We start from the raw sequence: 18,470 nt of genomic DNA on the forward strand, positions 1-18,470 counted from the left end.
GACATGGAGTGTAGGGTTTTTCTTATTTGTCCATTGAGGTTAATAAGAAACCTGTACGCTCGGTGGGGTCGCGGCAAGTTTCGGCGCCACCGAAAAGACAGAAGTGAGGCATAGCTGAAATTGCGCTTACGTCTCTTCATGAATCTCAGGTTGTTAATCATGTATTTTTTAAAGTAGCAGTTAATTACATATAAAGATTTGTATATTTACCAGCTCTCCTTTACACAAAAACAAAGGAAATGTGGTGTTAGTGTTACTGCTAGCTAATTACGCTATGATTTTACTGGTCCGGCCCCCTTGACATCATATTTGGCCGTTCGTGGCCTCGGACCAGGATGAGTTTGACACCCCTGACTTCCAATATTCATCTTTGAGTTTTCCATCTCGACGTGCGGATCGTGTTTCGGGAGAGTCACGCCTTCGTTTGTCGGCGGCCGACGCGTCGCCTTTTTTTGCGGACGGGGAGACGAATGCTTTTTTTTTTTTTTTTTTTTTTTTAATCCCCCGACTTGAACATGTTGCGCGGTACATTTTGACTTTTTGAACACATACACAATTATATAGGCTTATGTCTCTGAAACAGGCTTTCAGAACTGGAAAAAACAAAACAAAACATCAAGGTACTGTTGAGCAAAGGAACTGACCTGAAGAACTTCTACTTTTTAATGAAAAGCATCTTTAATGCCTTCATGCAGGTTAGACAGAATTTGTTTTGCTGCCTCGTCTATTATTTCTACATAACGTCTGATTCATGGCTGAGTTCGATATCGTTCCAGTATTGATGGAATGGTTTAGTAAGAGTCGCCCATGCACTGGTTGATCAATAAAATGCTCGTAAAAGAGGCTAAAATCTTTTTGTTTAATGGGCCTCTTTGTGTGTGCAACATTTTGCAAATAACAGAAAAACAAATATCACATGTATCTCTTTGCCTCCCCAAACTTACGATCATCTTTGATATGCACACTGAAATGAATCAGTACAGTACCTTATATAAAATGGGGATGATTGCAACATACATTTCTACATGTATGTTGAATGTTTTTAAGAAAACAAACACTTTTCTTTCTTTTTTTTTTTTTTTTAAAGAAAGGGTCTACAGCCATGATGGGGGTCAGAATCTTAACCCCCTTCACATACAGTACAATAAATCTGTAATTAAAACACTGCAACCACAGCCTCCCCATGCTTTCAGGAGTAAAAAGCTCAAAGTCCACAAAATTCAAGCCAATTGTTTTTTAAAAAACAAAAAACAAAAAAAAAAACAAAAAAACCAAAGGGATCCGCAATACTTGAAGCGCGCTAGAGGAGCGATCGGACTTTGTTTTGGTTTTTGATAATCAGGCTTTTGTTCACTTAGGCATAACATGCATCGGAGCAGCTGGCAGCTGTGGTCTATATTCAGTGTGTTTCTGCTTTAAACTGATGACGATAACCTCTGGTTTCAACTCAACATTCGCTAAAAAAATAAAACTATTAAAATACAGGTGTACAGAACAAACGACAATACCCCCGATTTCTCCTTATTTCCTGAAAAACAATATGGATGCATGCATCATACATACTAGAGAGCGGTAAACCTCAGACCCATCGGATAGCGTCGCTTCGACCCGGACGTCGCGGGAGATCCGCCGGAAAAATAGAAAAATAGACTTATTCGTTAAGTTTCGAAAGAAACGAAAAAAAAAAAAAAAAACGGATCGAAAGAAGGGAAACCGAAGGGGGAAGTGAACAGAAGTAACGGCGTGGATGGTTGATGGAGGGGGGCTGAGGCACGCAGATGGGCGACACGTGGCCTCCGACCGGGTTCACTGACTCTCGTCCAGCGGCCCGGTGAGTGTGTCGATGCTGCTGCTATCTGTGTCCGAGGCCAGGGTGTGTTCGGTCGACATGGACGAGATGTCGTTGGCCGAGGACGACTGGGAGGCCGAGCCCGACGCCGCATCTGAGACGCCAAACAGGATGCATGTGGAGACAACCGAGAAAAGTTGAGTCGGTCGCACAAATGTGAAATAAATCAGTAGCACCTATGCTAGGATTTTTGTTCTGGTTTCCACGCCTGAAAAGACATTTCCTTTTCATGGTGTGTATTAATCTACACTGCTTTTACTGTAATTTTACTGTAAAAGTCTGTACATAAATATTGAGGAAACAAGTTTCGCTTGTGACTCCATATTAGAGGCACAAATATGAAATAAATCAAATTTTTTTTTTTTTAGCTCATTCAGTGACGGGCAGGGCTGCTGATTTGCACCTTTGCTAGGATTTTTGTTCTGGTTTCCACGCCTGAAAAGACATTTCCTTTTCATGGTGTGTATTAATCTACACTGCTTTTACTGTAATTCAGGCCCACGTACAACGTCTGCACATGAATATTGAGGATATTGTGACTCCATATTAGAGGATACATGCAATAAGCGTGCAGACGGGAGCTGAGAAACAAATGCGAGTCCCGCGATGATTCGTGAAACATCATTTTTGTTTAGCTGAGTACAAACTGACACTGACCGGCCTGTTTATACGTAAATACATGCTCTGACGTGGTCATATTAAAAACAAAATTCTCCAGACGTAACAATCCTGCCTTAAGACAAGCGTTGCCGAGATCTTTAAGTATTTACGTCTCTGCGTCCCGACGCGCGGTCCTATTTGCAAATTTGTCGCTAACGGACGTGAAGTGAGTAAAAGTGGCGTTTAGATCACGGCAGAAACCCGCAGCTGGCGAGCGATCGCATTTAAGAATAAGAACAACTTTATTTATCCCGAAGGAAATTGTTGTGCCAGGGTTTCAATTTAAACATAACAGTAATAGATAATAGCACTTTCAACTTGCAAAATTATTGCCTGTTTATATATTGTATAGTTATTTTATTGCCTATCTGTATATTTTATATGTATTGTCTATTTTATACAGAGCTATATTTGTATTGTACAGGACCACAGATGGAAATTAGCTATGAGCTATAATCTGGTACAAACATCTCTGCCTCTGTGCTTCATGTATTTGTACACTGTCTTAATAAACTTATAAACAAACAAACAAATAGTAGGAAGGAGGGAGAATAAGAAATACGAATAAAATATACTGCTCAAAAAAATAAAGGGAACACTTGAACAACACAATGTAACTCCAAGTCAATCACACTTGTGTGAAATCATAGTGTCCACTCAGGAAGCAACACAGATTCATCTGGACTTGTTTTAAGGACATTACATCAAAGTTGGATCAGCCTGGAGTTTGTTTTTACACTTTAATTTGGAGTGTGATTCCTAATCCAGACCTCCACGGGTTGATACAATTGATTTCCATTGATCATTTTTGTGTGATTTTGTCGTCAGCACATTCAACTGTGTAAAGAGCAAAGTATTTCATAAGAATATTTCATTCATTTAAATCTAGGATGTGTTTTTTAAGTGTTCCCTTTATTTTTTTGAGCAGTGTATAAAGTGTCAAAGTTAAGGCTATAAAGTGTTTTGAGGTCTTAAAAAGTACAAAGATTTGAATATTCCCTTCGACTGAAGGAAGAGGAATTAAAAAATCAAAATGAAGTGAATTAAAATTTCCCCGCTGTCCTTCGCATACGACCGTAATAAATCAGCGACATACCTGAGCATTCTTCTTTCATTAGTCCATTCTTATTTCTCTCCTCCCAGTCAATCACCTCTTCGTAAATGAGCTCTGAAATAAACGAAGGCATGGTGTGGGTAAGTCTGGAGTTGGACTTCCGCTCTCCTCCTGCGGGTGGCGGTGCGTCCTACCCTTCCACTGCTCGATGCTGTGCTCCCTCTCCTCCAACTGCTTGTCCGAAATCTGGGGAGGCGGCTATGAAACAAAGGGATACACGTTTATCTCGCGAGGGGTTAAAGCACGGCGCCGTCGGGGGGGTCGGACGACGTCCTCACCGCGTCGGCCTCGGCAGGGTCGTACCACACGTGGATGTAGGGGTGATTGAGCGCTTCCTCCACCGAGATGCGACACTCGGGATCGATGACCAGCATTTTAGAGAGCAGGTCCCGCGCTTGCACTGCTGTTATGGCGACAGAGGGAGGGATCTGTTACTACGGAAACAGGAGTACGCCGTCATTTCATTGAAGCGGCCTTTATGAGAATGAACGGCTTCCCGTCGTGGTTTTAGGTAACGTCTCCGGTTAATGATGATAAATTCCAAGTACTGGACGTTTCGGCCGAAAGCCGGTTGAATAAGATCTCAGTATTTATACTGCAGGTCAAAGGTCGGCAACCTGCGCCTCCGAGCGGCTTGGGAAAATAAATTATAAATATTCAATTGAAGTGTATTTCATTTGTGTTAATTCCTTTTTTTTACTTTTAGTTCTAAGTTGGATGATTATGGTGATCTCGAAATCTTGACCGCCGTGCCCTTTATGAAAGATTTGGATCTGATAACCGAACGAACGGCCGATAAATCCAAGATGTTCGGGGGCGACTTACTCTTTAACTTGTCGAGCTGCGAGTCGGAGGGGAAGGTCCAGTCGGGGAAAAGCTCGGCGAAGCTGACACCCGGATACTGCGGCTTGTTCATGACATAATTCCTAACGGTCTCCATCAGACGGTTCATAAACTCCAGACTGGGCGTGCCCAGAACCTCGATAACCTTGTTCCACTGGTCGATATCTGGACGCATTCGCTGAGCGAAAAATGCGACTTCATTACGAGGATATGAAATGTAACCGGATCGGCGCGGTAAAACACATTCGTCCCGCAAAAAGGAAAAAGACAGATACTGAAATTCACATTCATGAACCCAGACGACCCCTTTGCTTCGCCAGCGTGAAAACGTATCCTCGAATAGCTCCGCGCCCTACATTTACCCAGCAAGTGAGGTGTAAATGGACAGTGGCGCCGACTGAGCGAGGCAGAGAACAAACCCATTACAGAAGAGAAATGAAGCTCGCGTAAATACAAAATGAGTCACAATCGCTCCGATAAGGATGCTTTGAGAAACAGCGAGGAAGGGGGGGAACGTAAAAATTACAATTCCACAGGAGATACTGCACGATACCCCGAACGAAATGGGTTTGAAAATTTGACATGTAGGCCGGACCGGGAACAGATGGACGGGGTATTTGTGTGAACTAATATTAGCGATATAGACAGAATAGAAGTACATGTAAAATCCAATTCGTAAAAGGATTTGGACATTTTTTTCCAGCTCATCAGTCTGGAGTTAGTTTTATTGTGACTATTCTCAGGATGGATCCGAGGCGTCGGACAGTAAAATTGCATCTGTGACGGGCTTTGTTGGCGTTTGTAGGTGGAACCGAGCACCCTCAGCATCTTGTTTACAAACATGGCTAATCGCTAATTTGAAGGCCAGCGTAAAACCCGCTTCGGTGCTCGACCCTTTTATCGCCGTTTGTCGGTGAAAACATTTTGCCGACTCTGTAAATTAGCCGTCAATCTGAGCTGCGGTTGCCTGTTCTTGTGTTGACTGCTAACTAGCAGAGTTAGCATAATGATATTGTATTCTTTGAAAACGACAGCAGTTTCCGTATCAGGCATTGGACTACAGAGAAAAAATATTTTGTTGTCCAGTCCTTATTAAACAGTCGGCACCAGCTGTCCACTTTCCGCTTCCTCGATCCGCTCATTTTTACAAAAGGATTCAAAGGGCAAAGTGGAAAAGTGACATAAGAGTAACATACCAATGCGTTTGTGGAACATGGGTATTTCAGAGAAAAGGTCCAGAAAATGAGATTTGATTGTGTAAAATTTCAAGCTCAGCGGGCCGGATTAAAAAGCCCACCGGGCCGTTTTTGGCCCGCGGGCCGTAGTTTGCCCACGCCGGCATTAAGGGCTTCGCGAGCGAGATACCGGGAGGGGTTGGAACAGGAACACTGAAGGCCGGGCGGAGGAAAGGGAGATGACGCGAGCCGTGAAGGATACGATCTGTTCCTTGGAAGATGACGCCACCTTTTACCATCTCGCCCATGATGCAGCCCACCGACCAGATGTCCACTGTGAAACAACAACACACATGCAAGCAGAAACACATGGCAAATTCAAGATAGCGCGACCCCGAGCGCTTCGTCGGCTCCACGTGAAACAAGAGAGGAAACGGCATCCAATGGGCGGCGCCGATTTGACAACACCCGCCGCCACTCCATCTTAAATAACACCGAAAACGCCGAACGCTGGCGCGTTATATTTTTGTCGGCGCTGCTGGCTGTGCAGTGGCCTGGCGCTTTCATCAAATTCATCTTCCGGCGGGCTTTTATTCGTTTTTTTTTCTTTTTCCTCTCTCCGACCCGGGAACCACGTGCAGCCTCCGAGCCTCGGCCGCACGGCTTATCAGTTTACACAGCTGTTGCTGCCAGAACGTTCGCCGAAAAGAGCGGGATGTCGTTAGTCGCCATTTCTCATTTGTGCGAGTCGAATAAACATCCTATCTTTCCCTTTTCCCAGTTCGGTCCAAGACATCCGACCCGGTGACGAGGGTTAACAAATCCCGGGATTCCTTTTCCTGTTTGTAGGTTATTCACTGTTCCTTCATAGATGCAGCAGTAAAAAGAAAAGGTACTAATGTTTCTCTCGGGGAGCTGCGCTCCAGGGAGGTAAATAAATCTGTCGGTTTAAATACATGGAACATCCTCACCCGACCCTGCTATCATTTGGAGGCAGTTAAGTAAGAATACGTTTTTTCTTTTTTTTTACTCCCCGCAGCAAGAATTTTATGAGATGTTATTCGGTCGCTGCGGCAAATGAGTGTCGATGTTTAAACATTAGCTTTCACAAATGGTTAACATCAACCGTAACGAGCACTTAAAGCCCAACCGGTAGCAGGACGGCCTTCGCTGCAGAAAAAGACGAAACCTTAAGAGGCCGAAACCTCTTCAAACGATCGGGTCTCTCACCGTAGGAGCGGTGAGACCGGGTTTTTAGAGCTTCTCGCATTTTACTTCCACAATGAATCTCTGTCTCGCTTATTCCTAAATCAAATTAATGCACGCAGAACATGTGATGCTTTACATTCATTTTTGACGTTCTCAAATTCAACACGGTGAAGTCAAAGTCAGATTTCTAACGTGTGTGGTTTTAAACGCGCTAACAAATAGTACCTCCTACGTCCGTACTTAACCGACGGGAAGGCAACTGATTAAATGGCTATTTATTATACAGGCGCGTTGTGGTTAAAACAGATTATAAATGGTCGATTATGAGAAACATTTTAAAACCTACAGGCAGGAATCCTATACCGCGGAGACGTTTTACAACGACAAACTGCGAGGTTTCAATCCAAGACGTCATTTAAGGACCTGCAAAACCTGCTAAAGTTTCACCTCTGGTTTTAAAAGACGATGTCTTTTATTCCTCGGCGTTAAATAATTCATCTCTTGCTGAAAAAATATTCCGGTAAACCCGTTTTTAACAATACATTTGTTCATTTCAAAGTCATTTCTGCGTCAGCAGCATTTCCTCGCCTACTTCCACTGAAATTTAAGATCTGGCAACTGCGTCCGTCTCTTAAGTCATCCTCACCGTTCTCTTTATACTTCATTCCCAGAATGACTTCCGGAGCTCGGTAGTATCTGGTCACCACGTACGGGGTCATCATGAAGTTCGTGCAGGCCGTCCTCGCAAGGCCAAAGTCCAAAATCTTCAGAGTGCAATCTGACTTCACCACAATGTTACTGGGTTTCAGGTCCTGATGAGACAGGAAAATTTAAACGCGTGCGAACGCAAAAATAAGATAATAAAAAAAAACAAAAAAAAACACAACATCCCTGCACATAGCATCGATTTCTAAAGAGGAAGGATTTGATAATGAAACATTAGAATACGCTTATTTCATTATCCAGACATGCACGTTTGAGCAAACTTACAACACATCTGGATCTCATTCACATCCACCAAAACAACCAGACCGAATGTTTAAATACCTCCAGAGCAGCAGCGTCAAACTCATTCCGGTCCGGTACGGCCAAATATGATGTCCAGGGGGACGGACCAGTAAAACTATAGCGTAATTAGCAAGATTTAACACTAAATCCACAGTTTTCCTTTGTTTGTGTGTAAAAGAACAGGTAAATGATATAAATCTTTATATGTCATGAACTGCTACTTTGAAAAATACATGATTAACCACCTGAGATTCATGAGGAAAAGTGCAATTTCAACGCTTCACGTTGTATTTTCCTTTGTGGTGAATCTCATAGCGGCACCCGAACTCACAACGAGCATACAGGTTTCTTATTATCCTCAAAGAACACGTTAAAAGTCGTCCATTTTACTTGGAAAACCCTACACTCCAAGTCCACTTTTCTTTTTTTTTTGACGACGACATCTTTCTGATGAGAGTGTCGGGTCCAACGGAAAAGCAGGTTAATTTCTAACAATAAGTAAAAATGCTATTTCCTGACCCGGAAGCCCATAGCTGCCAGTTTTGAGACACATAGTGTCGTGCTATGCTGCTAGCACTGAAACAGCACGCCCCAAGCAGACAATATAGGAACCGCATTTTCATTTAAAAAAAGTCGTTTATGATTTTTATGTAATTGTAGATTTGTTCCACGGGCCGGATTGAACCCCCTGGCGGGCTGGTATCGGCCCGCGGGCCGTACGTTTGACACCCCTGCTTCAGAGTAAGATAGCAAGACTACATTCTGGACCGAACAAGTTCCACGGTGCCATTACGCGTTTCCGAAAGCAGCTCAAATTTGAATTAAAAAAGGCAGAGGTTGATCTGGTCTGACAGTTTTTCTGAAAAACAAAGCGATCGGCGCTCGGCGCTCACCCTGTGGATGATTCCAGCCGAGTGCAGGTGCCTGATACCGCAGAGGATCTGGTAGAGCAGGTAGGACATCCTCTCGTGATCCAGATCCATGTGGATCACCTGGCAGAGGCTGGCATCCATCAGCTCCATCACCAGATATCTAAAAGAAGGAAAAATGTGAGTTTCAAATTTAAAAAATAAAAGAAGACAGAAACCAAAATGTGAAGATAAAAGGGCTTTTTCAGAAACTAACAACTGGTAAAGTGGATCTATGAAAGAACTACATGGCTAAACAGATAGAAGCAAGAAAACACATCGGGAATAATAATAATAATGGAATAATAATAATAATGCTCCAGCCGAAATGTCTAAATCTAAAACAAAGGCGAAAGCACTTCACTGCGACTCACAGGTCCTGGAACTCCTCCAGCGACTTCTGAGGCGTGAACACATTGATCAGACGGATGATCTGCAGGCCGACAGACAAGACATTAGTCCACTGATTTTCTCGTGCACGTCCACCTCACAGTGAAGGATACCAAACCAGGAGTGGGGCGCTTACTCTCGCTCCGCGTAGAAATTGTCAATAAAATCACTACATATATCCAAAAATAATCCACGATTTTGAATTTTTGGACAGCGGCTCTTTTCAAGGTCTTAGCAAGAAGTTTACGAGTGCGTTAAAAGACGGTGGGATGTAAATGTTCTGGCCAGAAGAATTTATACAGTAACATTTTGGCGCAGTTTGACGCAGCGGCTTGTTGAGCCGCATTTTGTAATAACGGTGCATTTTGTAAAAAACATCCAAAATGTAATAACTTTTTCATTTCATTTTGTAATAAAGCCGCATTTTGTAATAAACTGCCGCATTTTGTAATTAACTGCCGCAACGCATTTTGTAATAAATTTTGCCGCATTATGTAATATGTAATGTAATATAAATAAATACATAAATAAATGTTATGTAATAACATGGAATTTATAGAATATTCTCTGTTAAAGCAACCTTTGAATAGTGTACTGATAGTAATTGCTAAGTACTGCTACTAGGCTAATACAGTGATGCTAATAATAGGCCTAGCTTTTACAAATACTTTCAAGTAAAATAAAATACAATTCACAAACTTATGCTTTAGAATTGTTATTACATAATGCACCATGTTATTACATTTCCTAGAAAATAAAAAAGTTGCAAGTGCATTTTGTAATAATCTTCTCAATATGTAATAATTTATTACATAATGCGGCAAAATTTATTACAAAATGCGTTGGGGCAGTTTATTAAAAAATGCGGCTTTATTACAAAATGAAATGAAAAAGTGATTACATTTTGGATGTTTATTACAAAATGCACTGTTATTACAAAATGTGGCTCAACAGGCTCCCGAAGTAATCTGTAACTTTGTCTTTTTTTATTATTTATTTTTTAACTTTTATTATTAGCTGGTCACCGTCTTGTCCTTGTATGTCTGCTGGTAAACAGTTTCCCAATCATGGGATCACGAAAGTACATCTCACCTTTGCACGTCGGTATCAAAGAAAATGGTGAATCCCAGGCGGAAAGAAAAAGACATGGCTTAACAGAGGGTTCTTACATTTTTGTGGTTGACACATTTTAGCAGCACCAGCTCCCTGTATGCACGTTTAGCGTGGGTTTGGTTCTGGAAGGGCCGACACAGCTTTTTCACCGCCACTGGTATATCGAGGACCGTATCTAGGGCAGAGCTGATCGCAAATAACGTCGAGGAGGAAACACAGGGAGACGGATTACAAACAAAACAACGCTCTCGTCCAACAGGTAAGAAAATCAATTCGGTTTGTTTTGTTTTCTCTAAAATTAGAAGACCACAAGTGCAGTTTATCATATCTGCTCATTTACACAGCTAGTATTACGGTTTATTTGCACACATGTAATTGTTGGTGACATACTATTGAGTCGACCGTGAAAATACAGTTAAGAGTTTAAAAAAAAAAAAAAAAAGGCAAAGGTCTCGGTTATTTCTTTCATCCCTTCTCATGCATGCGACTACTGCTGTCAAATAGTTCCCTTTTCCTCAAAATGCAGACAAAATTCAAGAGCCATTCACAAAATTCAACATCAACAGATCTGCACATCTCTTGCATTCATTTTTTTTCCAACATTATTGCAAATAAAAAAAAAAAAATCATGATGTATTTAAAAAAAGAGAAACAAAGTTACACCGATGGTACAAAACCCCACGCACATACGATACCGCGTAATTGAATTGATATGAGTTAAAGTTCGTGCTGTTATAGACCAGGAAATGAATGTAGTCTTTACAATATTCAGCAATATTAATGTACAACATGAATATTCTTTAATTCAAAATGAACTGTTCGCACAGGATGTTATTATTCAATTTCAAAATGACACTTCAGAATCAAGTCACAATAAATCACAGCTATTTTCCAAGAACTCCAAATCACCCAAATGAATAGAACTGTATAGAGTGTTGCAAGCCGTGTATCATTTTAAATAAATTATACAGAACACAGATGCACCCCCAGACCGCACTCACTTTCACTGCAAGAGAATTTGCATGCTTGCATGAACGCGTGCGTGCATGTACGTCCCGGTAAACCAGCACCAACAGTGGACATCGGCAAGAGAAGATGAGAAAAGTGGGGCCGCTCACCAGACGATGCCCTGGGCCCCGGAGCCGATGGCCCGCAGCTGCTGGTAGCGCTTCAGCACCGTGAAGGTGGAGTCGCCCACCTGAACGCTGTAGAACTGGCTCTCCGCCTCACTCATCCTGCTGAACAGTCGGGACCACCGGCACTGTCTGCGGAGAACCGGCAAACGAAACCGAGGTCCGATCAAATTTCGGAATAGTGATAACGTGTCTGAAAGCTCGCAGCGATTCGACCGACGAGCTCAGATGAACCTCGCAAACTTTTCAACCGCTCCATCCGTCGGACCCTGACGGGCCTACGTTCTTTACGCTCCACAAATGCGAGTTTCAGGTGAGGCTCGGACTGTTTGGTTGTGTCGGGGGAGATGGAGGACGGATTTGGGGAGGGAAAAAAAGGATGCATGATATGCTAGAGCAGGGGTCGGCAACCCGCGGCTCTTCCATCTTTACACTGCGGCTCCGAGCGGCTTTCGGAAAATATATTATAAATATTTAATTGAAGTGTATTTCATTTGTGTTAACTGCTTTTTTTAACTTTTAGTTCTAAGTTGGAAGATTATTGTGATTTTGAAATATTAAATAAAATTAAATTTATTATTTTCGCCGCTCAAAATAACGTCACACTGGCGGAAGCCGGTATACCCGCAAGCCGGTAAAGTCCCAATTTGCAGATGCTGTGCGCAGAAGTTCAGGAGCAGAAGTCCAGGAGCAGAAGTCCCATAAACCAGGTAAAATAAATATTGAAAAACGATATTTTGCAAATATTTATATTTTATTGTTTTACTGATACAGTGATTTTTTCCCCGATTTATTTTTAAAATCCAGGTCAAGGCTCCGCTACACGCTCTGAAAGCCCAAAGCTCAAAATGAGTTCATTACATAAATAAAATATAATTTTCTCTGTCATACTTTGTGAATTTCAGAAGCAACACACGACACACTTGTTTATACAAAGTGTAAAGGTAATAAAAAGCAATACATACAGTGGTGCCTTTATTTTAGACGTCAAAAAGCAATTGCGGCTCCCAGCGTTTTCTTTTCCGAGGAAACCGGGTCCAAATGGTTCTTTGGGTGTTAAAGGTTGCCGACCCCTGGTCTAGACAAATAGATATGCTAGACAAATAGATATGCTTGACAAATAAAGCCTAAAAAAATACTAGCGCCAATCTTCGACGTCAAACATCAAGCGTCTCAATCAATCGGCTGCACCTGATCGGTGGCTTTACACAAGAACCAAGACGGTTGACGGTAAATCCATCTGGTGTGAGTTCGGAAGGTTTCTGTTGCGAATGAACCGGGTCACAGAAAGAACCGAGAGAAAACACCCCGTCAGTTTTGGTGTTGTTCACGTTAGCCGGCCCGTCGGCGAGCATCGACACCCTCCTGCCGTTTCAAAAACACCATCAGCAGCTCCATTTTTGTCCATCAAGGGAAACGTTTTACTGATGCATCACTTGTCATTTTTAAACTCTTTGCACTTTTGCACCGTAGTTCACTTCTACAGTCATTTTATGTGCACGGGGGGCTCCTTAGGTGAAGTAAAGCCATCCTCAGGCTCCCGATGCAGTGGACGTGATCTGCAGAGAATGAATCCTTTGCAGCTCCGTCTACTTCCTCTCTGACCTCAGTGGCTTTTTTTCTCCTCCTCCTCCTCCTCCTTCTTCTCCTCATCACATGCTCTTCTTGCAGGCTCCATTACCACCACACAGACATACATGTTGATGCAGCTTCACTTCGGTTCCCTCATCCTATTTACTGTTCTTGGGGAACTTCCTGCTACACCATCCCATAATGTATATTAAAAAAAAAATTGGGGAGAAATTGATTTTTTTTATCGGTCAAAAATTAAATAAATGAGTGACGTAATCTCCATCCCCACGTCACATGGCGGAATGGCAGAAACAGATTCGAGGAGGTCAAGTGTGGAAAAAGGCCTATCCTACTGAACAATGACTCGGTTCTTTCCATGCTGGACAAAATGAAACCTTAAAAACACAGAAACAGAAAATGATCCCAGGTTTTTTTGTGTTTTTAATGTGCTCTCATGCAACACATAAACACTGAAACACAATTTCAGCGTCAGCTGGCACAACGTATGAGCAATCACTCATTCGTGATCAAGCTAAGCAGCGCCGCAGGCTAAATCTCTGGCTGACTCAGCACAGGTGGAGAGAGGAACGGATACCAATAATCAGAGAAAACCGTGGGGAATCTCAAGAGAGCAAACACAGTAACAGACAACGGATTTGAAACGATCTGCTGAAATTCAAAGGGGACTCCGGAGATGAAAAGACGAACGTGAGCCGCTACGGGGAGGCTCGCGTGGATATGTCGGACAAACAGGATGTTGGTAAAACATCCAGGTTACGTGTACGTTTTTAGCAGCCGGACGAGCTGAAGGGGGAAGTTTTGAGCGTGACCGAGCTAAAATGTCACATTCGGCGATAACAAATTTAGCTGATACACCGGCTCGAGATCGGAGGCTAGAAACAATATTTACATCAACTTGTAATGGACCTGAGGCTGTTTCATAAACTCTTATGATGGATTTTTTATTACATACAGGTTTTTTTTTTTCTTCAACTTTAATAGACGTATACAAACTCTACGTTAACCGTGTGTATATTTTAATTTGATGGTTTTTTTTTTCAATATCAGCTTTTTTTTTTTTTTTTACAATAGCAGCTTGATGTTTTTTTACAATAGCAGCATGATTTTTTTCGTTTTTTTTTTTTCAATAACAGCATGACGTTTTTTTTTTCAATATCCGCATGATTTATTTATTTTTTTATAATATCCGGATGATGTTTTTCTTTTGGTGACAAAAAAAGTGTTAATATTGCGATATATTGTCATTGTTCCTTATTGCTAAATCCTAAACTAAGGGTCGTCCAAAGCCTTGAGCCTACGTTCACACACAAAGAAGCTGTGTCGGACTTTTAAGATTATGTGAATGTTTACGTCTAAATCCAAGTAAAGCGAACATATACGCAGCAGGAGCTATTTGAGATTCAGCATGCTGTAACTAACATTAAAATCAATCCGGCATACAATATTAAATATAAAGGACTTAAGAAAAACGATATAGCCCTCATCTCGCCAAACAACTATATTATTCATCTTCTGAATTAAAGTTTTATTCATTCCTTATGGTTCAGTGGATAATTGAAAATAGCATTTTCAACATAATACGGCAAACCGTTGACATTTAAATGAAAACATACGGAGTGAACAAAGTGAGCGTGGCGTCTCTCCGATGGCAAGGTTGGGGAGGTCGGTTACCAGATTCTCTGCATGCCAAAGTGTCCTCGTGCAAGAAACTGTACCACAAGTACAATTTAAAAGTAGGTTGGTTTATTTTTTTGTATGTTTTGAGCTCTTTGGCATGAATTTGTTCATTTTAACAAGGGTGAGTGTGTGTGGGAAGAGCTAATATGTGGACTGGCGACGTGCAGATGGGGGAGGCAGGAAAGGCCGTGCCTCACTTTCCGATCTTGGGAAGAAAAAAAAATATAAAAAGCGAAAATAGTGAAATAGTTATAATTATCAGTGATTGGCACTATGAAGGTATTTTTCATTTCACTTCACCAGTTTTAGATTGCTTTTTATTCAAAAATTGCTTGGATCTCCACATTTACTGTTCAAATACCGAGGAGAGACGTGCAGTGAGGCTGCTGACTGTTGAGCCTCAATGACGGCTGACTGCTGGCATGCTCTTCACTCAGAGTGTATCGCTGTCTCTCTATGTGTGTGTCACTTTTGAAGCGTTGAAACACTTTAGCTATATGAACTACATTTCCAATGTACATTGTTTTTTTGTCTTGTTTCTAGGTATGTGCGGTGAGGCTGGCAACTGTTGAGCCTCAACATAGATTGCACAATGACGGCTGACTGCTAGCACGCTCTGCACTAAGACTGTATTGCTGTCTCTGTGTGTCGCTTTCAAAACGTTGAAACACTTTTGCTATATGAACTACATTTCTAATATACACTGTTTTTTTGTCTTGTTTCTAGGCGCTTACGGTGAGGCTGCTGACTGTTCAGCCTCAACGTAGATTGTACAATAATGGCTGACTGCTAGCACGCTCTGCACTAAGACTGTATTGCTGTCTGTGTGTCACTTTTAAAAGCGTTCAAACACTTTTTTCTATATGAACTACAATTCCAATGTACATTGTTTTTTTTGTCTTGTTTCTAGGTGCGTGCGGTGAGGCTGGCAACTGTTGAGCCTCAACGTAGATTGCACAATGACGGGTGACTGCCAACGCGCTCTGCACTAAGACTGTATTGCTGTCTCTGTGTGTCGCTTTTAAAAAGTTCAAACACTTTTGCTATATGAACTACAATTGCAATGTACAATGTTTTGTTGTCTTGATTCTAGGTTAGTGCGGTGAGGCTGCCAACTGTTGAGCCTCAATGACGGCTGACTGTTAGCATGCTCAGCACTAAGAGTGCATTGCCGTCTGTACGTCGCTATTAAAATGTTTAAACAATTTTGCTATATGAAGTACATTTCCAATGTACATTTTTTTTTTGTTAACAACTCACTAGTTTCTAATGCTGAGCGATCATGAGGCACATCAGTCAGTGCCTCACCAGCCGTGAACTTTACAACCCGTCACTGATGTGGACTGACCTTCATACAAGCACAATCATCACCATCCTCATCCTCATCCTGACGACTGTCCAGCAGCAAGTCCAGCCTTGGGTATTTCTTTTTTTTAGGGAGCTGGATGGGAGAATCAGTGAGCTGGGGATGATGTCAGATTAGCATCGGCCTGGAGACCGAGCATCTCCCCCCGGGTGGGGCGGGTAGAACCGGAGCCACAGCTGCACACTGCACGGTCCAATAAAACGGTAAAGGACGCCGGAATCTATGTGTGTGTGTGTGTGTGTGTGTGTGTGTGTGTGTGTGTGTGTCTCCCAGCAAAGATAGCATGACTAGACAGAATTCTGTCTTGTGCGTGTAACGTTCAAGGCACCCCACGTCACGGTGTTTACCCACCGTGGGGGGGTCAGCCGAGCTCAAGCGTGGCACCTGAAGCACCGACCGGTCTGCGTTTGCCCACCACGTTTTAACCCCCCAAAATGAGGGTTGTCACGACGTACACACTCGTGTTTGGCGTGGGGTTGGGGAAGCTTGAGTGTGTGTGTGTGTGTGGGGGGGGGGGGGGGGGGGGCTAAGTTACCTCAGCACTTAGCCAAGCTAATTGCGCGGATGGATAGGTGACGCTAAAGGGCGAAACGTGGAAACACCTTGTGCGCTTCGTCTCTTTAAAAACACCCACGGTCATTTACCCACGCTCGAAAAACACACACTTTACCACGCACACACACACACCATGAAGTCACCCACGGATGACACGCAACGGCCGCAGCACAGCTGGCACTCGGCGGCTTAAAATACTCGGGTTAGCCCACTTTATGTCACCCTCTCACCGGGCCGGCGAAAGTCGCATCGCGGTCGGCGGAGCGATCCGGCCGCCGCCGCCGACACACCGACCCGCCCATCCTCTCACTTCGGCCGGCTACAATGCGGCAGCGGGGCCGGGGAGCTCCACCGAGAGCCGGACGGAGCTCAGACCGCAGAGGTTGGGGGGCGGGCGGGGGGAGCGACGACGGCGTCGGCGGCGACGACGGCGGCGGATACATACCTTCGCCCTTCGCCGCTCCCGGGGCACTCCCACGCATCGAAAACACGAAGATAGCCCCCTCTCCGTCCCGTGGGCTCCGGCGAGAGTTGAGGGAAAAGTTTCGGCGGCCGGCCGGGCGGCTGTCACGGCGCGGATCTTCCCACAGTTCCTTGCTAACTCCAGCGGCGGCGCGGGGGGAGGAGGGGGAGGAGGGGGAGGGCACGGTCTGCCGGTGACGTCATCACGCACGGTTTACGTGGCGCAAAGTTCACACAAAAACTTTCGGGATTATTTTTTTTTAATTTTTATTGTTGTTATTTTTTGGTTTATAATTATCATAATCATCATCATAATAGTGATTATTAATCATTATTATCAGTTGAGAAATACATTACAGTATATAAGAGGTTAAGCTTTTTTGCAGATGTTCATTTATGATGCACGGTTTACGTGGCGCAAAATTCCCCTCGAAAACTTTTGGGATTGCCTTTTTTCATAATTGCTATTTTTGTTAATAATAATCATAACCATAACAATAATAATTATTATCAATAATTATTAAAAAATGAGAAATACATTACAGTTATTAAAAAGTTAACCTTTTTTGCGGATATTAATTTATGATGCAAAATGCAAGGTTTACGTGGCGCAAAATTCCCCCTAAACACTTTTGGGATTACCTTTTTTTTATAATTGTGATTTTTGTTAATAATAATCCTAATCATCATCATAATAGTGATTATTAATTATTATTAAAAATTGAGAAATACATTACAGTAAATAAGAGGTTAAGCTTTTTTGCAGATGTTCGGGTTTACGTGGCGCAAACTTCCCCAAAAACTTTTGGGATTACCTTTTTTTATAATTGTTATTTTTGTTAATATACTCATGATCATCACCATACTAATTACTATGAATAATTATTAAAAATTGAGAAATACATTGCAGTTAATAAAAAGTTAACCTTCTTTGCAAATTCATTTATGATGCAAAATGCACGGTTTATGTGGTGCAAACTTCACAAAAAACTTTTGGGGTTACCTTTTTTAGAATTTTATTTTTGTTATTCTTGTTCATAATAATGACTATTAATAATTATTATAAATGGAGAAATACAGTACAGTAGATAAGAGCTTAACCTATTTTGCAGATGTTCATTTACAGGACTGTCTCAGAAAATTAGAATATTGTGATAAAGTTCTTTATCTTCTGTAATGCAATTAAAAAAACAAAAATGTCATACATTCTGGATTCATTACAAATCAACTGAAATTTTGCAAGCCTTTTATTATTTCAATATTGCTGAATATGGCTTACATCTTAAGAAAACTCAAAAATCCTATCTCAAAATATTAGAATATCATGAAAAAGTAAAAGTAAAGTTTTGTTTTTTAAATTGCATACACTATTCTAATTTTCTTAGACAGTCCTCTACGTGGCGCGAACTTCACAA

At 42.2% G+C, this 18,470-nt stretch overlaps 1 protein-coding gene across 1 annotated transcript; it reads right to left on the reverse strand.

The window, feature by feature from the left end:
• Positions 1-649: 649 nt before the first annotated feature.
• Positions 650-17,199, reverse strand: mapk9 (mitogen-activated protein kinase 9). The gene is made up of 12 exons (XM_086158187.1): positions 17,039-17,199; positions 11,388-11,534; positions 10,326-10,455; positions 9,141-9,199; positions 8,752-8,890; positions 7,497-7,662; positions 5,904-5,975; positions 4,449-4,631; positions 3,902-4,026; positions 3,758-3,821; positions 3,606-3,677; positions 650-1,943 (listed from the first exon to the last, which is right to left on the reverse strand). The coding sequence occupies exons 2-12, from the start codon at positions 11,501-11,503 to the stop codon at positions 1,807-1,809; spliced, it is 1,263 nt and encodes a 420-aa protein (XP_086014313.1). The 5' UTR covers positions 11,504-11,534; positions 17,039-17,199; the 3' UTR covers positions 650-1,806.
• Between the last annotated feature and the right edge of the window lie 1,271 nt (positions 17,200-18,470).

Source organism: Fistularia commersonii, chromosome 13 (assembly GCF_037954325.1).
Source record: "Fistularia commersonii isolate RoL2024-O1a breed Wild chromosome 13, RoL_Fcom_v1.0, whole genome shotgun sequence".
In the NCBI taxonomy this organism is placed as follows: Eukaryota; Metazoa; Chordata; class Actinopteri; order Syngnathiformes; family Fistulariidae; genus Fistularia; species Fistularia commersonii.